This window comes from Eucalyptus grandis, chromosome 11 (genome assembly GCF_016545825.1).
Source record: "Eucalyptus grandis isolate ANBG69807.140 chromosome 11, ASM1654582v1, whole genome shotgun sequence".
Lineage (NCBI taxonomy): Eukaryota > Viridiplantae > Streptophyta > Magnoliopsida > Myrtales > Myrtaceae > Eucalyptus > Eucalyptus grandis.
In genome coordinates, this window is record NC_052622.1 from 19474482 (window position 1) to 19490744 (window position 16263).

The 16263-nt window shown below is 44.5% G+C and overlaps 2 protein-coding genes across 3 annotated transcripts; both read right to left on the minus strand.

Annotated features, from left to right (window-relative positions):
- Window positions 1-246: 246 nt before the first annotated feature.
- On the minus strand, window positions 247-4080 carry LOC104425281 (FT-interacting protein 7). The gene has a single exon (XM_010037932.3). It carries the CDS (start codon window positions 3777-3779, stop codon window positions 546-548), a length of 3234 nt encoding a protein of 1077 aa, XP_010036234.2. The 5' UTR covers window positions 3780-4080; the 3' UTR covers window positions 247-545.
- Window positions 4081-6017: 1937 nt separating this feature from the next.
- On the minus strand, window positions 6018-13806 carry LOC104425284 (double-stranded RNA-binding protein 4). 2 transcript variants are annotated; one of them, XM_010037936.3, is made up of 6 exons: window positions 13405-13806; window positions 11301-11513; window positions 10594-10829; window positions 10258-10486; window positions 8883-9065; window positions 6018-6483 (listed from the first exon to the last, which is right to left on the minus strand). In XM_010037936.3, exons 2-6 carry the CDS (start codon window positions 11491-11493, stop codon window positions 6344-6346), a joined length of 981 nt encoding a protein of 326 aa, XP_010036238.3. In that variant the 5' UTR covers window positions 11494-11513; window positions 13405-13806; the 3' UTR covers window positions 6018-6343. The 2 variants fall into 2 exon arrangements, with proteins under 2 accessions (XP_010036238.3, XP_010036237.3); XM_010037935.3 differs by lacking the exon at window positions 6018-6483 and adding an exon at window positions 7209-7878.
- Between the last annotated feature and the right edge of the window lie 2457 nt (window positions 13807-16263).

Genomic DNA, 16263 nt, shown 5'->3' on the forward strand with positions numbered 1-16263 from the left:
CCAAGTTGGCATAAACACCAGTGCTATTCTCTCTCGCACAATCTCGCCTATCTGACAGAGTGCTTAGGAAATCCATCCTGAGGTTGTGTTCGAGTGTACATGTGCATCTAGGTCCCTGTGCAATGGCATTGTTCAATTGGCATGACCTTGATTGGGAGGCATTCCTACAGCTACAGTACAGCAAAGTCACTAGAGTGCAAATTGCTGAAGCAATGCCTAATCTGTGTCAGTTTGTGGATATGAAGATGCTGTAAGAGCATAGAATTTCCATATTCTCTTGGTACATAAGAAACTTAAATGTGATCCGCTCATCATGCCTGAAAAACAAATCTCGGCTACATATTCATCTCAAGTGGTGGACAAGGGAAAGATGTCCAAATTCGAATGATTACAATAGCTACTGGCAAAGGCAAGAGGAAGAGAGAGAGAACTAAATAAGAAAATGACAAGAGGGGCTGATGCTTTAAGCTAGTAAAGTGATGTGCTCTGTATATGCGTGAACGAAAATAAGCCTCACCGAGCATGGACTCGCTTTTCAAGTGTTCCTACATCATTCGGTCAGAAAGCGAAGGCAACCTCCGGAAGAAGTTCAAAGCCGGTGCCGGCATCCGGTCCCGGAATATCGGGTGCCGGAAATAATAGAACCCCGACGCCATCGCCACCATTTTCGTCGGCACCAAGTACAGTATCACCGCCACCATGAAGCACAGAAGGATGAAGATCCCCGTGGCCCTCGGGTCGCGCCACGTCACCAGCGCCTGCACCCTCTCCCCCTGCGTGGCGAGATCCCCAAGCATCGTCTGCACACGCGCCCCGATTGCGCGCAGCTTGTCGTACCTCACCCGCACGACTTCCGGTGGACTCTTGCTCGGCACCTGGTCGAACTCCTCGTCGAGCTCCTCGCGGTCTGCAGTGTCGGCCAGAGACATCCTTGGGTCGAAGTGCGGGACCGGGTACCGGCCCCGGAACCGGTAGTTCCACGCCCCGATCACAAACACGTAGAATGCTATCGTGGGGACGATCAGATCCGGGAACCAGACCAGCATGATCAGCAGCGCGTGCACGAGCGGCGTGGCTGTCGGGTTCTTCCACCCGCGCGTGTCCTCAATCCAGCGGACCACATCGATCAGCCCGGCAAGCACGTTGATGATCCTCAACCAATTCGCGCGCACCTTGCGCATGCTGAACGCCTGCGAGTCGGCGTCGAGCATGTACAGCACCACCTCGCGCTTGACCGGCGGTTCGGATCGAGACAAATGCGCGGCCATGATCCTCGCCGCGGCGCTCCTCAGCAACTCCTGCTGGACCACTCCTAGGGGCTTGACATGATGCATCAGTGGCAGCAGAGGCTGCGAGTACACGTGCAGGACGTCGAGCGTCGGAGCCGTCCGCGCGAACCTTATGGCGATCTCCACTTCCCCCATTTTCTTCAAGCCGGCATTCGACAGCACGAGCAACGGATACAAATTGCGGTACACCCTGTTGGCCTGGAGCGTAGATATACGTATCCGTACTTTGCCGATGCGACAGTCAGGAGGCGGGGCTTCCAGGGGACCGTCCGGCTCGGACGCTCCCCGGCTATCGAAGACTCCAATCGTCAGGACCGTGCACGGGTCGTAGACCCTCCACGTGTACTGCTCGTTCCACTTGGGATCCAGCGTGTCGCACACGGTCCGTGTCCGGACCCACTTGGGGCCGTACTTCGCCACGCAATACGCGTCCGTGGATCCCTTGCCGTTCACCGTCTTCATCGGTAGCAAGTGCTTGCAGCCAATGATCCCGAGCTCCACCATTCCGATCGGCGGCTTCCAAAGCTGCCTCGCCGTGGGCCGGTAGTCGCTGCAGACGTGCGCCGCCTCGTCCATCACGTGATATCCCCCGTCGAAGCACAGCCTCAGGTGGACCCTGCCCTTGAACATGTTCGTCTCGCCGTCCATGAACGTGAACCACTGCGACGCCACTTGACGGTCGTCGACACGCCTCTCGATGGCCATGAGAGGGACGGGCGCCCTGCCGATCTCGACTGGCCCTCTGGGCAGCCGGTTCTCTATGGTGAAGATGAGGTTATCGCCGAATGGCTCCGCCGCCACAAACAGCAAGTCCTCGTTCCATGACGGGGAGCCGTCGTGGGCGACGGAGACCTTCGTCTTCTGCATTTGGAATCCGAGCTGCGCTTTGATCTGAAACGAGGTATCCCTCAACGCCGCCCCCGGGGTCGACGGCAAGACGCCCTGAGCCTCGATCACGGTGGCTCTCAAGTACCAGAGCTTCGGCGACTGGTACACCTTGGCGCGCGCGTTCACGTCGCCGGCGGTGTCGGTCTTCCATGCGTCGGGGAAGGACTCGTCGGCCTGGGTGCCGATCCACGTGGCGAGCATCAGGTCAGCATAGTTGACCCCGCCCCCTTCCAGCCGGTACCACTGCGGGGCCAGCGGGCTGTCCGGCGGGTCCCGCAGGAGGATCTCTGCGGCATCGAAGCAGATGCCACCGAAGAACTTGTGGCCCGCCACGTCGGCGGAAGGCGGGTCCCACACGGAGACTTCCAAGATGGCGGAGGACTCGCCGGGGGCATCGCGGCCGAAAGCGAATGTCTGGTCCCACTCGAAGAAAGCGGTGGACGCGCTCCTGCGCGCGGGCTTGGACATGACGTGAGCGCCGGAGACGACGATCTTCACGACGGGACTGCCGTTGGTCGGCAGATGCCGGGCTTTGACCACCCTGACGAAGAGGTAGTGCATCTTCTCCACCAGATCGAACGACGAACGCTCCTTTTCCATGACCATGCTGTCCAGCGAATCCATTGTGTAGGTCCTGCTCATCGGCTGCCTCGGCGGCGGAGGATGATAACTATTCATCCCCGCGAATTTTACTTGGGAGGCTGTTCGCGAGACAGAAGCCGCCGCCAGCGGCGGTGGAGGCACCAACTGCGATGTTGCATCCATTTCGGTCTCCGTGGAGGTTCGTGAGGGTGCCGGCGACGGTGGAGGCACCCACTGGGATGCTGCATCCATTTCGGTCTCCTTGGAAGTTCGTGAGGGTGCCGGCGACGGTGGCGGCACTTGCGAGTCCTCTGGATTTGCCTCTGCTGTTTCCGGCGGCTTGGCCTCGGCAGTAGTTTCGACGTCTAGAGGAGCATTTTCAGTAGATGGTGGCGCGGGCGGCGGCACATCTTTGTTAGGTGCCTCTTCACCGGGCTTTTCGCCCTCAGCAGGCGGTGTGGCTTCAGACGTGGTACCAGCAGCTGCCGCCCCATCTGGTGGAGGCTGCGGCTGCTCGGCAGACTCCGGCGGCGGTGGCTGTGGCGCGTCGGCTTCCGCCGGCTTCGCTTCCTCCGCCGGGGGCTGAGGCAGCGGCGGAGGCGGAGGCGGCGGCGGGAGCTCAACCGTGTAATAGATCTTCAAACCGAGATCGCCCTGGACCCAGCTGAACCAGCCCTTGCCGCGGAGAGTGTAGTAGATGAGGGCCTCCTCGCCCTTCCAGACGAACTGGGAGGAGCTGAGGCGGACGCGGCCGAGGAAGTTGTTGCGGGTGGTGGGGCCGTGGGCCTTGTCGTGGAGGACGTCGATCTCGAGCGCGTTGCCGTAGCTGTCGGGGGACCGGACGACGAACTCGAGGACCTCTTTCCACCGGGGGCAGAGATCCTTGACGGCGGTGCGGGTGCGCTTGCGCTGTCCGTGGAAGTTGGCGACCACGTAAGGGCTGGACGTGCCCTGGCCGTCCTTGGGGGAGAGGCTGACGGCCTCCACCACCTCCACGACCAGCTTCCGAACGGTGGCCATAGTGGTCGGGCAGCTGATGATGATGTGGGTTAACTGATCCCAAGTTGCGCAAGATGATGTTGCATCTCTCTCTCTCTCTCTCTCTCTCTTGTGGGGCAGATGGAGGTTCTAGTGAGAGAAAGAGAGAGTGGAGATGAAGGGAGGGGGGTTGTAATTCTTAACTTGAAGTGGAAGCAGCTGCTTTAATACTAATAGGGCTCTTTGCTTAAGCTGAGGCTCTTTTGTGCTTTGCTTGTCAAGATGGTACTTTTTGCTTCTTTATGAAGCTGAAGATTCTTGGCTCTTGCCATTTGCCCAAGCCCCCTTTTGAAAGGGGACAGAGAGAGAGAAGACATTTTTCAAAGCAATTTTGATGAGTGGAGTGCAGTTGGGGAGGGAGTGTTTTTTCTGCTTTTTCGAAAGGCGGGAGCTGTGGACGAAACTTTTCTGAATCGCCGACCGAGATCTTGTCGCTCCCTATCGTCTCACGCAAGGACGGATCTCACCGTCACGACCTATCAAATCCGACGGTCTACATTTCGTTGGAGGTATTAGATTCCCTGATTAAGTATTCATACGGAGGTTACATCTGCTAAGCTTCTAGGGAAAGAACGAAGAATTAACGTAGCTCGTTCTGCCCGGACCACGACATAGTCACCATTGAACCCCCACGGCATGGCGCCAGTGACGTCAAAGGTCACTGGACGACAAAAATGCGAGAGTTGTTCTCCATGAATGGAGGGGCAGTCGACAATCGAGAGGGTATAAAGGCTTCACCAAAGCACTGTCATAAATATGTTCAACGATTCTCATAGATAACCGACTGCAATATTCGACAATTGATAACAAGATAGGGACTATGGCAATGTTTAATCATCATGCAAGTCCAGGGCCACCCAAAGAAATGCATGAACAACTGGGAGTTTCTTCTTAGAAAAGAAACCGATCACTTAAAAAGAGATTGCACAATATATTCTAATAATGTGATATCGCAGATACCAACATATTTTGCAATTGATCATTTGGAGTGCGTCTTGAGTTGGATTAGCAACAAATGCTCACCAGTGAAATGTCTGTGGAGCACAAGGACTAGTTCCAACAAAGCCAACCACTGGCCGAGCCAAGATCACCTAGCGGCGATCACTTGATGATGGCAATTGCCTCAAGGTGTCGCTTGCCTAGTGTCTATTGATTTTGTTCTCATGTACCACTTACGTTGTTAATCGTAATTACAATATATCATCATAATAGACGAGATTTTCTAAGTTGATTTGATGTTCGAATGAAAACGAGTCAATACATACAAGTCTCTCTCTCTCTCAAACAAGTCTTTCTAGCTCGAGTTGACTCATATCGACAATGTTTTCTCTCTTTTACCCAAAACTCATCGTTTCTATATGATTCCTCTCATTCACTCCGTTTTAGCTGAACAGTGGTCGCCCTATATAATCGACTTCACGAATGCAAAGCAGAGCTTCTCTCTTTCGGAGAAGCAATTCGCCAGTGAACTTTTTGCTACGCTCGAGCAGTGTAGGAATTATACATATTCTAATCGAAGAAGCCGCGGGAAACGCTCCACTTACTGTCGCCGATCTAGCGAGAATAAATGGGTCAAAGACAATGATTATGGAAGTAGAAACGAGCTCCCAGCATCGATTGCGCAAGTCAAATGAATCGCCTCATCAATTTCGTCCCCCAAGAAATCAGCACTGATTGCCACGTGGCTCTCTTATATCGAAATTAAAATTTCCAGCTTTTGCCTCCCTTGAAACCATCCAATAAATCCTACGCACGGCCTACGCACCACACACCACCCGCTTTTTCCACCTTTCGATCCCCTCCTTTACTCGTCTCGCACACGTAATCGAACGTCCTTTATCGTGCGAGAAAGACCAGGGAGAGATTAAGCCGAGGATCATCGTTCACACGCCTTTTGACGAAATTCACGGCCACTTTTCGTTGGAATCGAGGTCCTTTTGCCCCATGATTCCGATAATGTAATGGTGCTTTACACCCACCCTTTTCTCCTCTAAGACGAGCTTGGCTTTTAGTGGGGATCCACTTGCTCTTGAATTTTCTACACCATGCAACCCAAAGGCTGATCTTTTACGGGGAGTCATGACCTGGAAACAAGTCACGAGTAAATGACAAATGCCGAAGAGATACCAGATGACAGGGCTATCCATATTGATCTACCCTCACAGATCGCTAAACCTTCATTTCATTCGATCAGGATATTGCTCAAAAGGGATCGGATTGTGATTTGAATGACACATGTTCCGATTGATTTGAACTGACAGCCAATCTCGTCGCATAGTAATCGTGACGGGAATGAAGTTGCCAAAAGAACACTTCTCCCATTGCTAATCCTACGGAGACTGAACACCCTGCATCGCGAGTAGTTCTCGACCAGAATATAGTTTGCATAGGGTACGTTTATGCACTAAGGGAACTAACTTCAGAATCCCTGAGAAAGTAAAATAAGCTTCCAAGATCCTTTCTACAAGGGCAATGCCTCTACTTCTCCTAGAGAAACTTATCTTATGTGGCCACACTTATAGATCAAGCGAAACCCAAGTGATATGCTACGCCTTTCTTTTCTTACTCTGTTGGCTCTCCTCATTACTGCCAACCGCCTCCTCTTCTTCGTCTTGTTCTGGCACTTTTTCCTCTTTGTCTCTGTTGCCTTGAACTAATCCATCCTTCTCGTGCTCCTGTCCCCCTTCTGCCAATGCAGAAACAGGAAGTTAACCCTTTGAACTCGAGCTAGACAGGAGAAATAACAGACAATCGCATGGAGGAGACACAATCTAGATTTCAAAAGCAAAGGTTGGCACAAGGACGAACTGGTTCATCAAAATGAATTTCAAGTCATCCACCATAATGATCATATCGACTAAAGCCACTAGCGCTAATGAGGGCACTACACGTCTGGAGTTCACTTCGGCATTGAGATCATTCACAATACAAAGCTCAAGGTGCTATGAATAATCATGTAAAAGCAATGAAGATCCTGCAAATGAGGTGCTAAAGGCATTAGGTCGGCCCCTTCCTTCCAGAGATACTTCTACTGCGACTAACTACTGGAAAACAAGATGACACAATCCAAGTGATGCATGGCTTACTAGAAAAATAACCATCGAAACGCCTCAACTGCAAAAACCAAGTACTTGAAAGCATCCACAACAGAAGTTCCAGGATTTTCCGTAGTTTGCATGCATGATATCTAAGAAACTTACCATTGATACCCGGGCTCCATGATTTAAAGAAATTTACATCACCCAGAGAGATGTCACATTTTTTAATGAGGAAGGCTCCAGGAGACAAGATGATTCCAATGTTGAACCATCCACTCAAATACATCATTCTTTGTTGAAACTCAATAAGAATGCTAGCTGAATGGGGAAAATTAGATTTAATACATGGAAACAAAAGTTTGGAATTCCATGATGAAATTGAGAGTGACCTAACACTTATGGCTTTCATAGTATTTCAAAATATCCCTCTCAGAACCTGCATCATTGATAACATAAAGCAGCCCTCTTACTGAAAAGATCCTCTCAAGAGCTTCAAGCGCAAAAGCAACCTCCAAAAGAGAGCTTAATCTATGAGTACAAAACCATCTGCTGTAGAGAACCAGTTTCACACATAATATAACCTATTCCATCTATCTACTTATAGAGGATGATTAAAAGTAGATCTCCTAAAAATAATATGCCTTGTACAACCATGACCTGTAAGATATTCAATTAAGTTCAGGCCGCATGGCCCCTGTAACTTGGATCTGCACTTGCAGCAACCCAGTTATCATCCCTCAGGAATATTCTGTGCTCAGGAAATGCCATGTTTGATGCACGTGAATACACCCTAACCACTTTGCATGATGAGCCATTCAATTCAGCTGGCAGCTGAACAGTGGAGTCGATAACCACATCGGCAGAATTGGGAAGGGAAGAGGATGAGGATGAAGCATCTTCAGACGAAGAGGGAACAGCTAGGTAGGGATCCATCAAATGAGCATTTGACATGTTTGGCATGAATTGATCAGTAGATCCCCTTTCGAATATATCTAATCCACTAGATAGACCTGGGAGATTGTGGTTGCTATCTTCAACATTCTCTGTCATCCAATTTAAATCAGAATTCTCGTGAGATAATGACTTTGCCTAATACTCAAGGAGGCATAACATGAACATATGCTGGTACATAGCATTGGCATTGACAATACCAAGCTACATGCCCTGCACACAAAAGCAACTAGCTTCTAGAAAACCTAATCATCTTGATTGCCCTAATCATCTCTCTAGTTTATTAAGAAAATACATGACTACACATCAATATGTCACTTTAGAAGGTCAAGGTCTCCATATCATAGATACTTGGGCTGAGTCCAGACACTTGTTGGTAGCATCAAGTCTACTTTTGCCAAATCAAATATTCTCCAACTTATAATAAGTATATTTTGATGATCGAAGAGCCATTGTCACCTTCAAATTTGAGGTTGAGAGTCACAATGTGCAAGCAGATAATATCTTTCACAAATCTCCACTTTCACCACCATAAGATCTTTATCTCAGTGAACATTTGAAGCATTGTTCACTCAAGTCACACGTATTTTTGAAGTTAATAATAGAAACTTGCTCTACTTTCTAGGTAGATATTACTATTATCAATTGTCTTTTTTCCACACTTTGTCAAACCTCGACAATTCAACATTGAGACAGAATATCCATCTTTATAGACCTTCAGAAACTTCAAATTAAATTGCAAGCGCCCAATCTTCCATTTCCTTTTCACAGTTCAAAGGACAGCACTAGAAACAAGGAGTTATAAACAACCACAAGGAGTTCAGAATGCAGGCAAAAACTCGGGAGACAGTCTATAATTTTTCTCTAAGACTAGCCTTATAAAGATCCAGAAAATAAAATGAATGAAAGAAAAAGGCAATAGTTAGCCTACTAATTCACTACGTAGTTGTGTCAAATTTATCTTCTTTTATCACACTATCCAGGCCCATGTTGATTCTGTTCAAGAGCAATGAAGAGCTAATAGCATGCAAATTTAATAATGTCAATTGAGATAACTGTAAAAGAAGAGAGATTAATAAAACACTAAGAAAATTACCATTATCATCAATCTGTTTTTCATCAGGACCACTATGATTTGAGATCACGTCAGGAGTAGGTCTGGTTGTGACCTTCTGCTGGTACCCAATACTGTCATCTGCTGGCAAGCAATATGATGACAAAACCGCCTTTTCTCTTTGAAGCACAGGGGATTGGGAAGTCGAGCTTACACATTTGTTTCCTGAACAAATCAATAGCAAAGGAGTCATTTTAATAATAGATTTGTAAACACTGAAAGTGATAAGGAAAAGATAATTTCATTTGAATGTGAATATAAATGTCCCCAAACATTAAATTTGATTGTAAAAGTATAATTCTGTTCAAGTAACAAATTCTACTCAATTGAAAGGATCTGGAATTTCACACCACTGCCGTCTTCGAAAATCTTCAAAAATTCCTATAAAAAGTAGAAAATAGCATAGTTCCAAAGGAACTCATTAGCTAAAGACTCCAGTAAAAAGGGTTTGGTCTTGCACACATCCTACTGATCTAAGAGATGAACTCCAAAGTCAAGAAACAAAGCAACCTTTAGCTTTCAGAAAAACCTGGTACTGCAGCATTATCTGTACACAGAAAATGTTTTACCATGACAAGTCAATTGTTTATCTAGATTAACTCAACATCATTTGCCAAATGCCATGGTTTGAAGCCATCTTTCCATCATCCCCAATCTTACCCTAACATAATAGAAATGCTGAAACAGAATTGATTCTTAGTTGAAAAGGCCTTAGAGAAAAGATGAAGCTGGATCTAGCTTAAACCTCATAGCACACACTGCCTCAAAGCATGGATACATTTACAGTCAGCCACAACTTGAACATCAGAATGATATATACATTTGAAAATAAAAGAACACCAGAATGGCATAATCTTTTTCTAGGTTTTGCTGTCATGCAAAAACTAATTAAATTAGCCTCTTACACTATTTAGCCGAATGGTAGACTACAGAATGTTAGCAATTTCTCAATTACTTAAATCACACAACACAGGAAAGAAAACCGCAAAATAAAACCTTCAAGATAAAAATGTCTCTCTAAACCATGAAAACAACGCCTATTTATATACCTTATGGTAATTATTTACTCCACTTTTTTTTTTTCTTTTTTTTGGCTACAAGAGCAACTGAAGCCAAATTACTCATTTTGTAAGATAAATACTTTACATAACAGTTTGGAAAAGAAGCAAAAAGTAATTACTAAATAGATTTCTCTCACTTCATAAAGACACCATAGCATGCCATGACGTAGATATTGACAAGAATGGCCTCAATTACTGTCAATCAAGTTGTCTTTTTTCCAGTAGTTGATCCAGAATAATAACACACTAACTGCTTAAAGATAGACAAGTAATGCAAAAAGAAATGAGTAACTTACCAGATATACGCTCTTTGAGAATGGTGTAAGCAACTTTTGCAGCACTAGTCTCCGCCATCTTCTTTGTTTTTGCTTCTTGCCCTGTAAAATTCTCTCCTTCTATCTCCACAGTCGAAACAAAAATTGGTGTATGACTTTCACCATCTCTGGTTGTATCATAAACCGGTAGACAACGACCTTGTTTCTGGGTAAATTCTTGCAAAAGACTCTTGTATAAACCACAATCAACCTGGAAAATAAAAAGGAACAAAGTGATAGATAGATCGAAAAATTTAAAGAGATTTTGCACTCATATGGACATAAACATATTCAGCAACAACTGCATTTTTGAATTACCTCCTGAGTCGTATCAGACGACATGGACATCAGAGCAATCTTGGCAGCTGCATGTTCGGCTTCTTTCAATGTATTATAAAACTCCTTAGTTCCAAAGGTTCTTCCATCTATTGAAACTTGGCACCGAAAGCGACGAGCATGGGGTGGACCCTCATGCTCAGAACAATATATAGGCAGAGCAAGATTCCTCTTTTGAGCAAATGTTTGCAGTTGATTTTTATACAAATGCCGCATGTCTATAATATCAAACAAATTCACAAGTTAGGAAGGTAGGCTTCCTCACTACAGAAATCCCATGTATGCCTTAAACAGGCGATACAATGAATGATTGTATTCTTAAATGCAGTGAAAAGGGCAAGACAGTTTGTGCACATTCTATACAATCCTTTTTTTATTCCAGGGAGGCAACTAGGGTAAAGGGAAGGTTTGAGCAATCCAATCCCTCGTATGATCCATATTTTACTAAAGGGCAACAAAAATGCCACCATCGGGAGAAGGAAGCCCATTATCTTTCACCTCCCGCAAGATCTTTGCAGTTGACTCCTTGCCTACTTTGTGAATCCGAATCAGCAAAAAGAATCACTTCATTGATCTAGTACTTGATCTTAACTATCAAAGGTTTGTCTTTTAAGGAAAGCAACTTTCAATCTACTCGAAAAGAAGATTATGTTGGCTTCAACGTTATCAATTGGAATTTTGCAACTGACCTTTTACAGTTGTATTATTGTTGGCGATTGAGCTGCTCTCAGCAGCTTTAGAAATTTCACCTCTCTCTGGTAGTTCTGGCTGCTCTTTCTCCAAATTGGCAAGCGTATGGCTCTCATACACTTTTGACGTTTCATTTCTGTCAGGTGGTTTTGGCTGCACTTTCTCTAAAATGGCAAAAATACTGTGTAACATTGTATTTTCACTTGAAGCACCTGCATAAGTGAACCCAATGAGAGAAATATATAAGTGACAAGACAAAATGCTTGTCAATACCCTGTACTTCATTCAACTTGCAACTTTAGTCAGGACCATTCAATCAGACCAGCACTTTATATCAGTTCTTTCTCCAGATTTCTTTGACATGTTAATCTTTAAACATGACATCCTTTACCAACCATAACACATCAGCATCATTATGATTGCATCCATTTCAACTAAACTATATATGTAAACCTAAGCAATGATGATAATAGCTGACACTCAAAGAACAAGTCTCTCTAGTTTTAGGAGAATATAGGCAATATCAGAGACATATATACACATGATGACTCTAGCAATAGGAACATGTAAAATGAGGTGTGAAATAATGATTAGCAAACCACTTCTACAAAAATGTAAATTTTTTTTTATCATATATTGAAGAAAATGGTCTATGAACTAACACTCTAACCAGCTGAGCTACCTCCCAAAGAAGTATAAAAATATGTATACCTAATAACTGGATCAGAATTTCCCTAAAAATATATTACTTCCACATATGCTGGACAGCTGCTAAAAGAATTTGCATGATACATGTTGTAAGCCCATTTCCTAACAAATTATACTTTTTTGTAAAAACCGGTTTGTAACATGGCATCATAGCATGCGTCATAAATTAGAACTTGCACTCCCTCTTATTATTGTTCTGGTTGTTCTGTTATTGTGTTCTTACCTCCTGTTGTTTATTTGGTGGGGTTTATGTCAATATCTCACGTTCATAGATAATATTTGGCTTAGATGCAATTAAGATATGTTTTGATATACAATATGGGCTTTGCTGGTTTCCTATCAACTTAAACTCTTGGAATGAATTGTTTCCTAACATTCAAAAACATAAAAGGAAAGAATATATCAACACTCAACAGGCAACAATATTATGAAACAGCCATCCATCCTTAGGCTCTCAATTTTTCCTACACTAAAACCAACGGGACAGAATTCTAACTTTCTTTTGCTCCCTTTAGCCAATTTCTCAATGGAAAATTATAAGCTTTGGCTGAACTTCCAAGGGATGACGATTCTTGGCACATCATCATGTCCGTGTCATAATACTTTCATGTCACCTATTGCCATTATAATAGCTCAAATAATATTCTATTTGCCTGATATTTTGGTTTTGTCAAAAGGTCAATATGTAACATTGTTGGTGTCAGTTTCAAGTTAATTGTGGCAAGTAATGTTAGGGAATTCAATTCAAATCGTCAGTAAAGCTCAACAGCACCCTATATAATTAAGATTTAGGTTTTGTCAAAAGATTAATACACGACTATGTATAAGTTGCGCCGGGTTTGACTTGATTGTGATATGGTCATGTTAGTTTTGGCTTTTCGTGAGAAATTTTGTAATACTCGTATTGCAATTGAATCCAGCTTGGGCCAGAGTGCGAAAAACACCTCTAAGAATGCTTGCTCAACCTTGGTTTTCTTAAACGGATCTTCCACATACTAGTGGCTAGCGATACATTCTCAATCTGTACTCATTAGAAGGATTCACAATACCAAAATGTTAGTCAGAGTCCCACAATGAACACCATTTCCAATTATAAAGAGTTTCAAACATGCACAGTTCTGTTAAGGTAACAAGAATCGACATAAAAGCGCCAAATTTTCTTCATCCTCTCGCATTTTTTTTTAATCTCCGCCCACAAGATCCTACCGACATCCCCAAGCGCAGGAAAAAAAGACTCGAAGCAATCGTTCCCCACCGCGTCGCTCGCATATAAAATTTCACACATCGTCAACCACAATCACGAAAAAACGACACAGAACACACTCATCCAAAAAACATCTCGATTTCGCATTTAAAAAAAAAGAAGAAGAAAAAAACACAAGTGATCGCGCTTACAGGCGCCGGCGGCGTCGTCGCTGCCGTCGTCGGAAGGAGGCGGAGGGGGGAGCCGGAGCCGGAGCCGGAGCCGGAGCGGCTCGGGGCGGCTCCCTAGGAGGAGTCCGCGGCACGGAGAAGTGGTCGAAGGCGAGCCTGGCGGCCTCGTTCTGGGCTTCCTTGGAGGACCTGCAGGCGTGCGGGGTCCGGAAGGAGCTGCCGTTCACGGAGACGGTGCCGGTGAAGCTGGGCATGTGGTCGGGGCCTTCCTTCACGGCAGCGTACTCCGGCAGGCTCCATGATCGCTGGTGGCACAGCTCCTGCAGCTTCGATTTGTACATTCTCCTTCGCTCCGATCGCCAGCGAGGCGCGCTCTCTGGTTTGCTCGCGGTTCGCGTTCGCAGAATCGCCGGGGAGAGAGAGAGAGAGGGAGAGAGAGAGTGTAGGGGGAGGAGAGAGAACGCGCGATTGATGAAGATTAATGGACTATTTATAGTCTAGAATAATAGCACTTTTTTTTTTTATTTTTATTTTTATTTTGGATATTAGAGAAAAGTTAATGTTATCTGTTCTCGAATCTGTTTTTTCTTGTCATATACTTTGTGCAGTGAAATTCTATAGGTCCGGAAGAACCGTCTAGAATGAACCATGCAGAGGACTCATGCTATAGGGCATCGAAATTGATGGTGGAACTCAAGAAAACTTTAATGGTGATTTTTTTTTTCTAATTTTAACTCATAAGATTAAATTCTTCGTCAAAATATAGTATAGTTATAAATCGAATTGCTGCGCAATACGGAAATAAAAAAAATTACGAGAACAAGCGGGATTCAATTTGATGCGCAATATAGTAACATTAGTCAATCCTGATGGAGGGAGCAAGGGAGATTAAGCTGTGGGATTATGTTACTCTAACATGCCTTGCATCGAACGGATGAGTAATAACTTTTCTAGAAAGTAGGCTGTCAACTTTTATGAGAAGTTGAAATTGTAATTGGCATTTTTTATATTAAAGGAAATGAAAGATTAAAAAAATAAATGATAAATTATTGCACCCGATGTTATATTCCAAAAAAGCAATTTGATTTTTTTTTGTGCCGTTATTAAGTTAGAGTGGCCCAATTAATAAGGGATTAACCACACTAGTAGTCCCTAAACTTTTTTTCAATATAATCCTCATACTTTCATAATTTGGTTCAATATAGTACTTAAATTGTAAGAATGAACTGCATTAACTTGTGTGAACATCCACGTGTTGACTCGTTAATAAATTTGTACATGTGGCGTCCACGTGGAGTCTACATGGTACGCATGTCAACTTGGTTTCTCCACCTCGATGATCCAAGTATGCTAGTAGTTGTATCCTCATTTACGGGCGTCATTATCAGGCAAAAAAACATTACTTGCTTCAAGAAGAAGGCTTTCGAAATGATATTCTAGGGAGAATCGAATCTCCTCTCTTACTGCATTTTAGCAATGATGCGGAAATGAAATGAACGAGACAACTGAAGCAATAAAGGACACGACTCATGCAGACACTGATTAGACATCTTTTGATCTTTTTTTTTAATTTTATTTTGGTTTCCTTCTTTATTGACTCTCCCCAGTATGTTACCAATATTATATATTTTGCATTTATTGTGTGATTTGTTTCCTTAAGGTCAAATTACGTTAGAGATTTTGCTAAATATGCCTCCGAAGACACTTGAGAAGAAGCACTAATTATGCTTTGAAAGTCGTGTTCTCATTTATTTTCAAAATCCAATGTTCTTTGTTAGGCATTTAAAACCGTCACTTCCATTTCTAGGTTCTTATCAAGTGGCCACTTATTAATAAGACCCGTTAAGGATTTTGAATAGAATGAAAGAGTACACTCGATACTCAAATTTGTTCTCTTTTCCTTTTGTAGTGATACATGAGAGAGAGAGAGAGAGAGAGTTTCATGGCCGGAGCTCAAGGGCAACAAAGCAGAAATGGTTATGGTGAGGATGAGCAGGAAGATGATGATGGCGATTATGGACACTGCATTGACAATGGTGATGACCGGCATGGCCATGCCAAATTAATTAGAAGGAAGAAGAAGAATAAGCAAAAAAAAAAGGACACAAAAAATAAAAAGAAGACAACCCAAAAAAAAAAAAAAACGAAAAAGAGAAGATGCTGACAAGGAAGCTAAAAGGATGTGTCCAGCCACATAGTCGTTTGACCAAGTCAACGATGACTTGGCATTCCAAGTCAGAAAAATACAAATGACACGGGGCACACTGCACAGCGCCCAAGGAAGAACCGCATCGAGTTGACTTTTCCAAGGGCTTAGGGAAACAGATATCGTGGACCCCATCGAACAACGAGAAAAATGGTCCAAGGATCACCGACGCCCGGTGCTATTCTTCCTTTCAATTGAAGGTGTTAAACGAGCTGCGCTAAACGGGTCATATTCGACTTGCGTAGAACCGTAGACGGACACGGCCGTCAGCCGGCTTGCGTTGCCGACGAATCACCCTCCGACTTAGAGCGGGAAAGTGTCGTTTTCCCCCTCCTGATTTCTATCTTCTTTTGCTAGTTTCCTGGTTTGAACATTTCTATGTCAAACCGATTGACTCTGGCACATTTAGATTTTTGAAGACTCGGACTGTACATTTATTGACGTTAAAAAGACCCGAATTGACCTGCACCCGCTCGCATTTTGCAGCTAATGCATTCAGTAGTAGACATTAATTAGGGATGTACAAAAAAACTGGAAATCACTCAAATAATACAAAACCAGACCGGAACCGACGGTTCTCATGGGAGCCAATCCGATTCCCAGTTCTAAGCGTGAAACCGCCGGCCCAATCATCAGACCAATATATATAAAGAAATTCCATCTCAATTATTAAA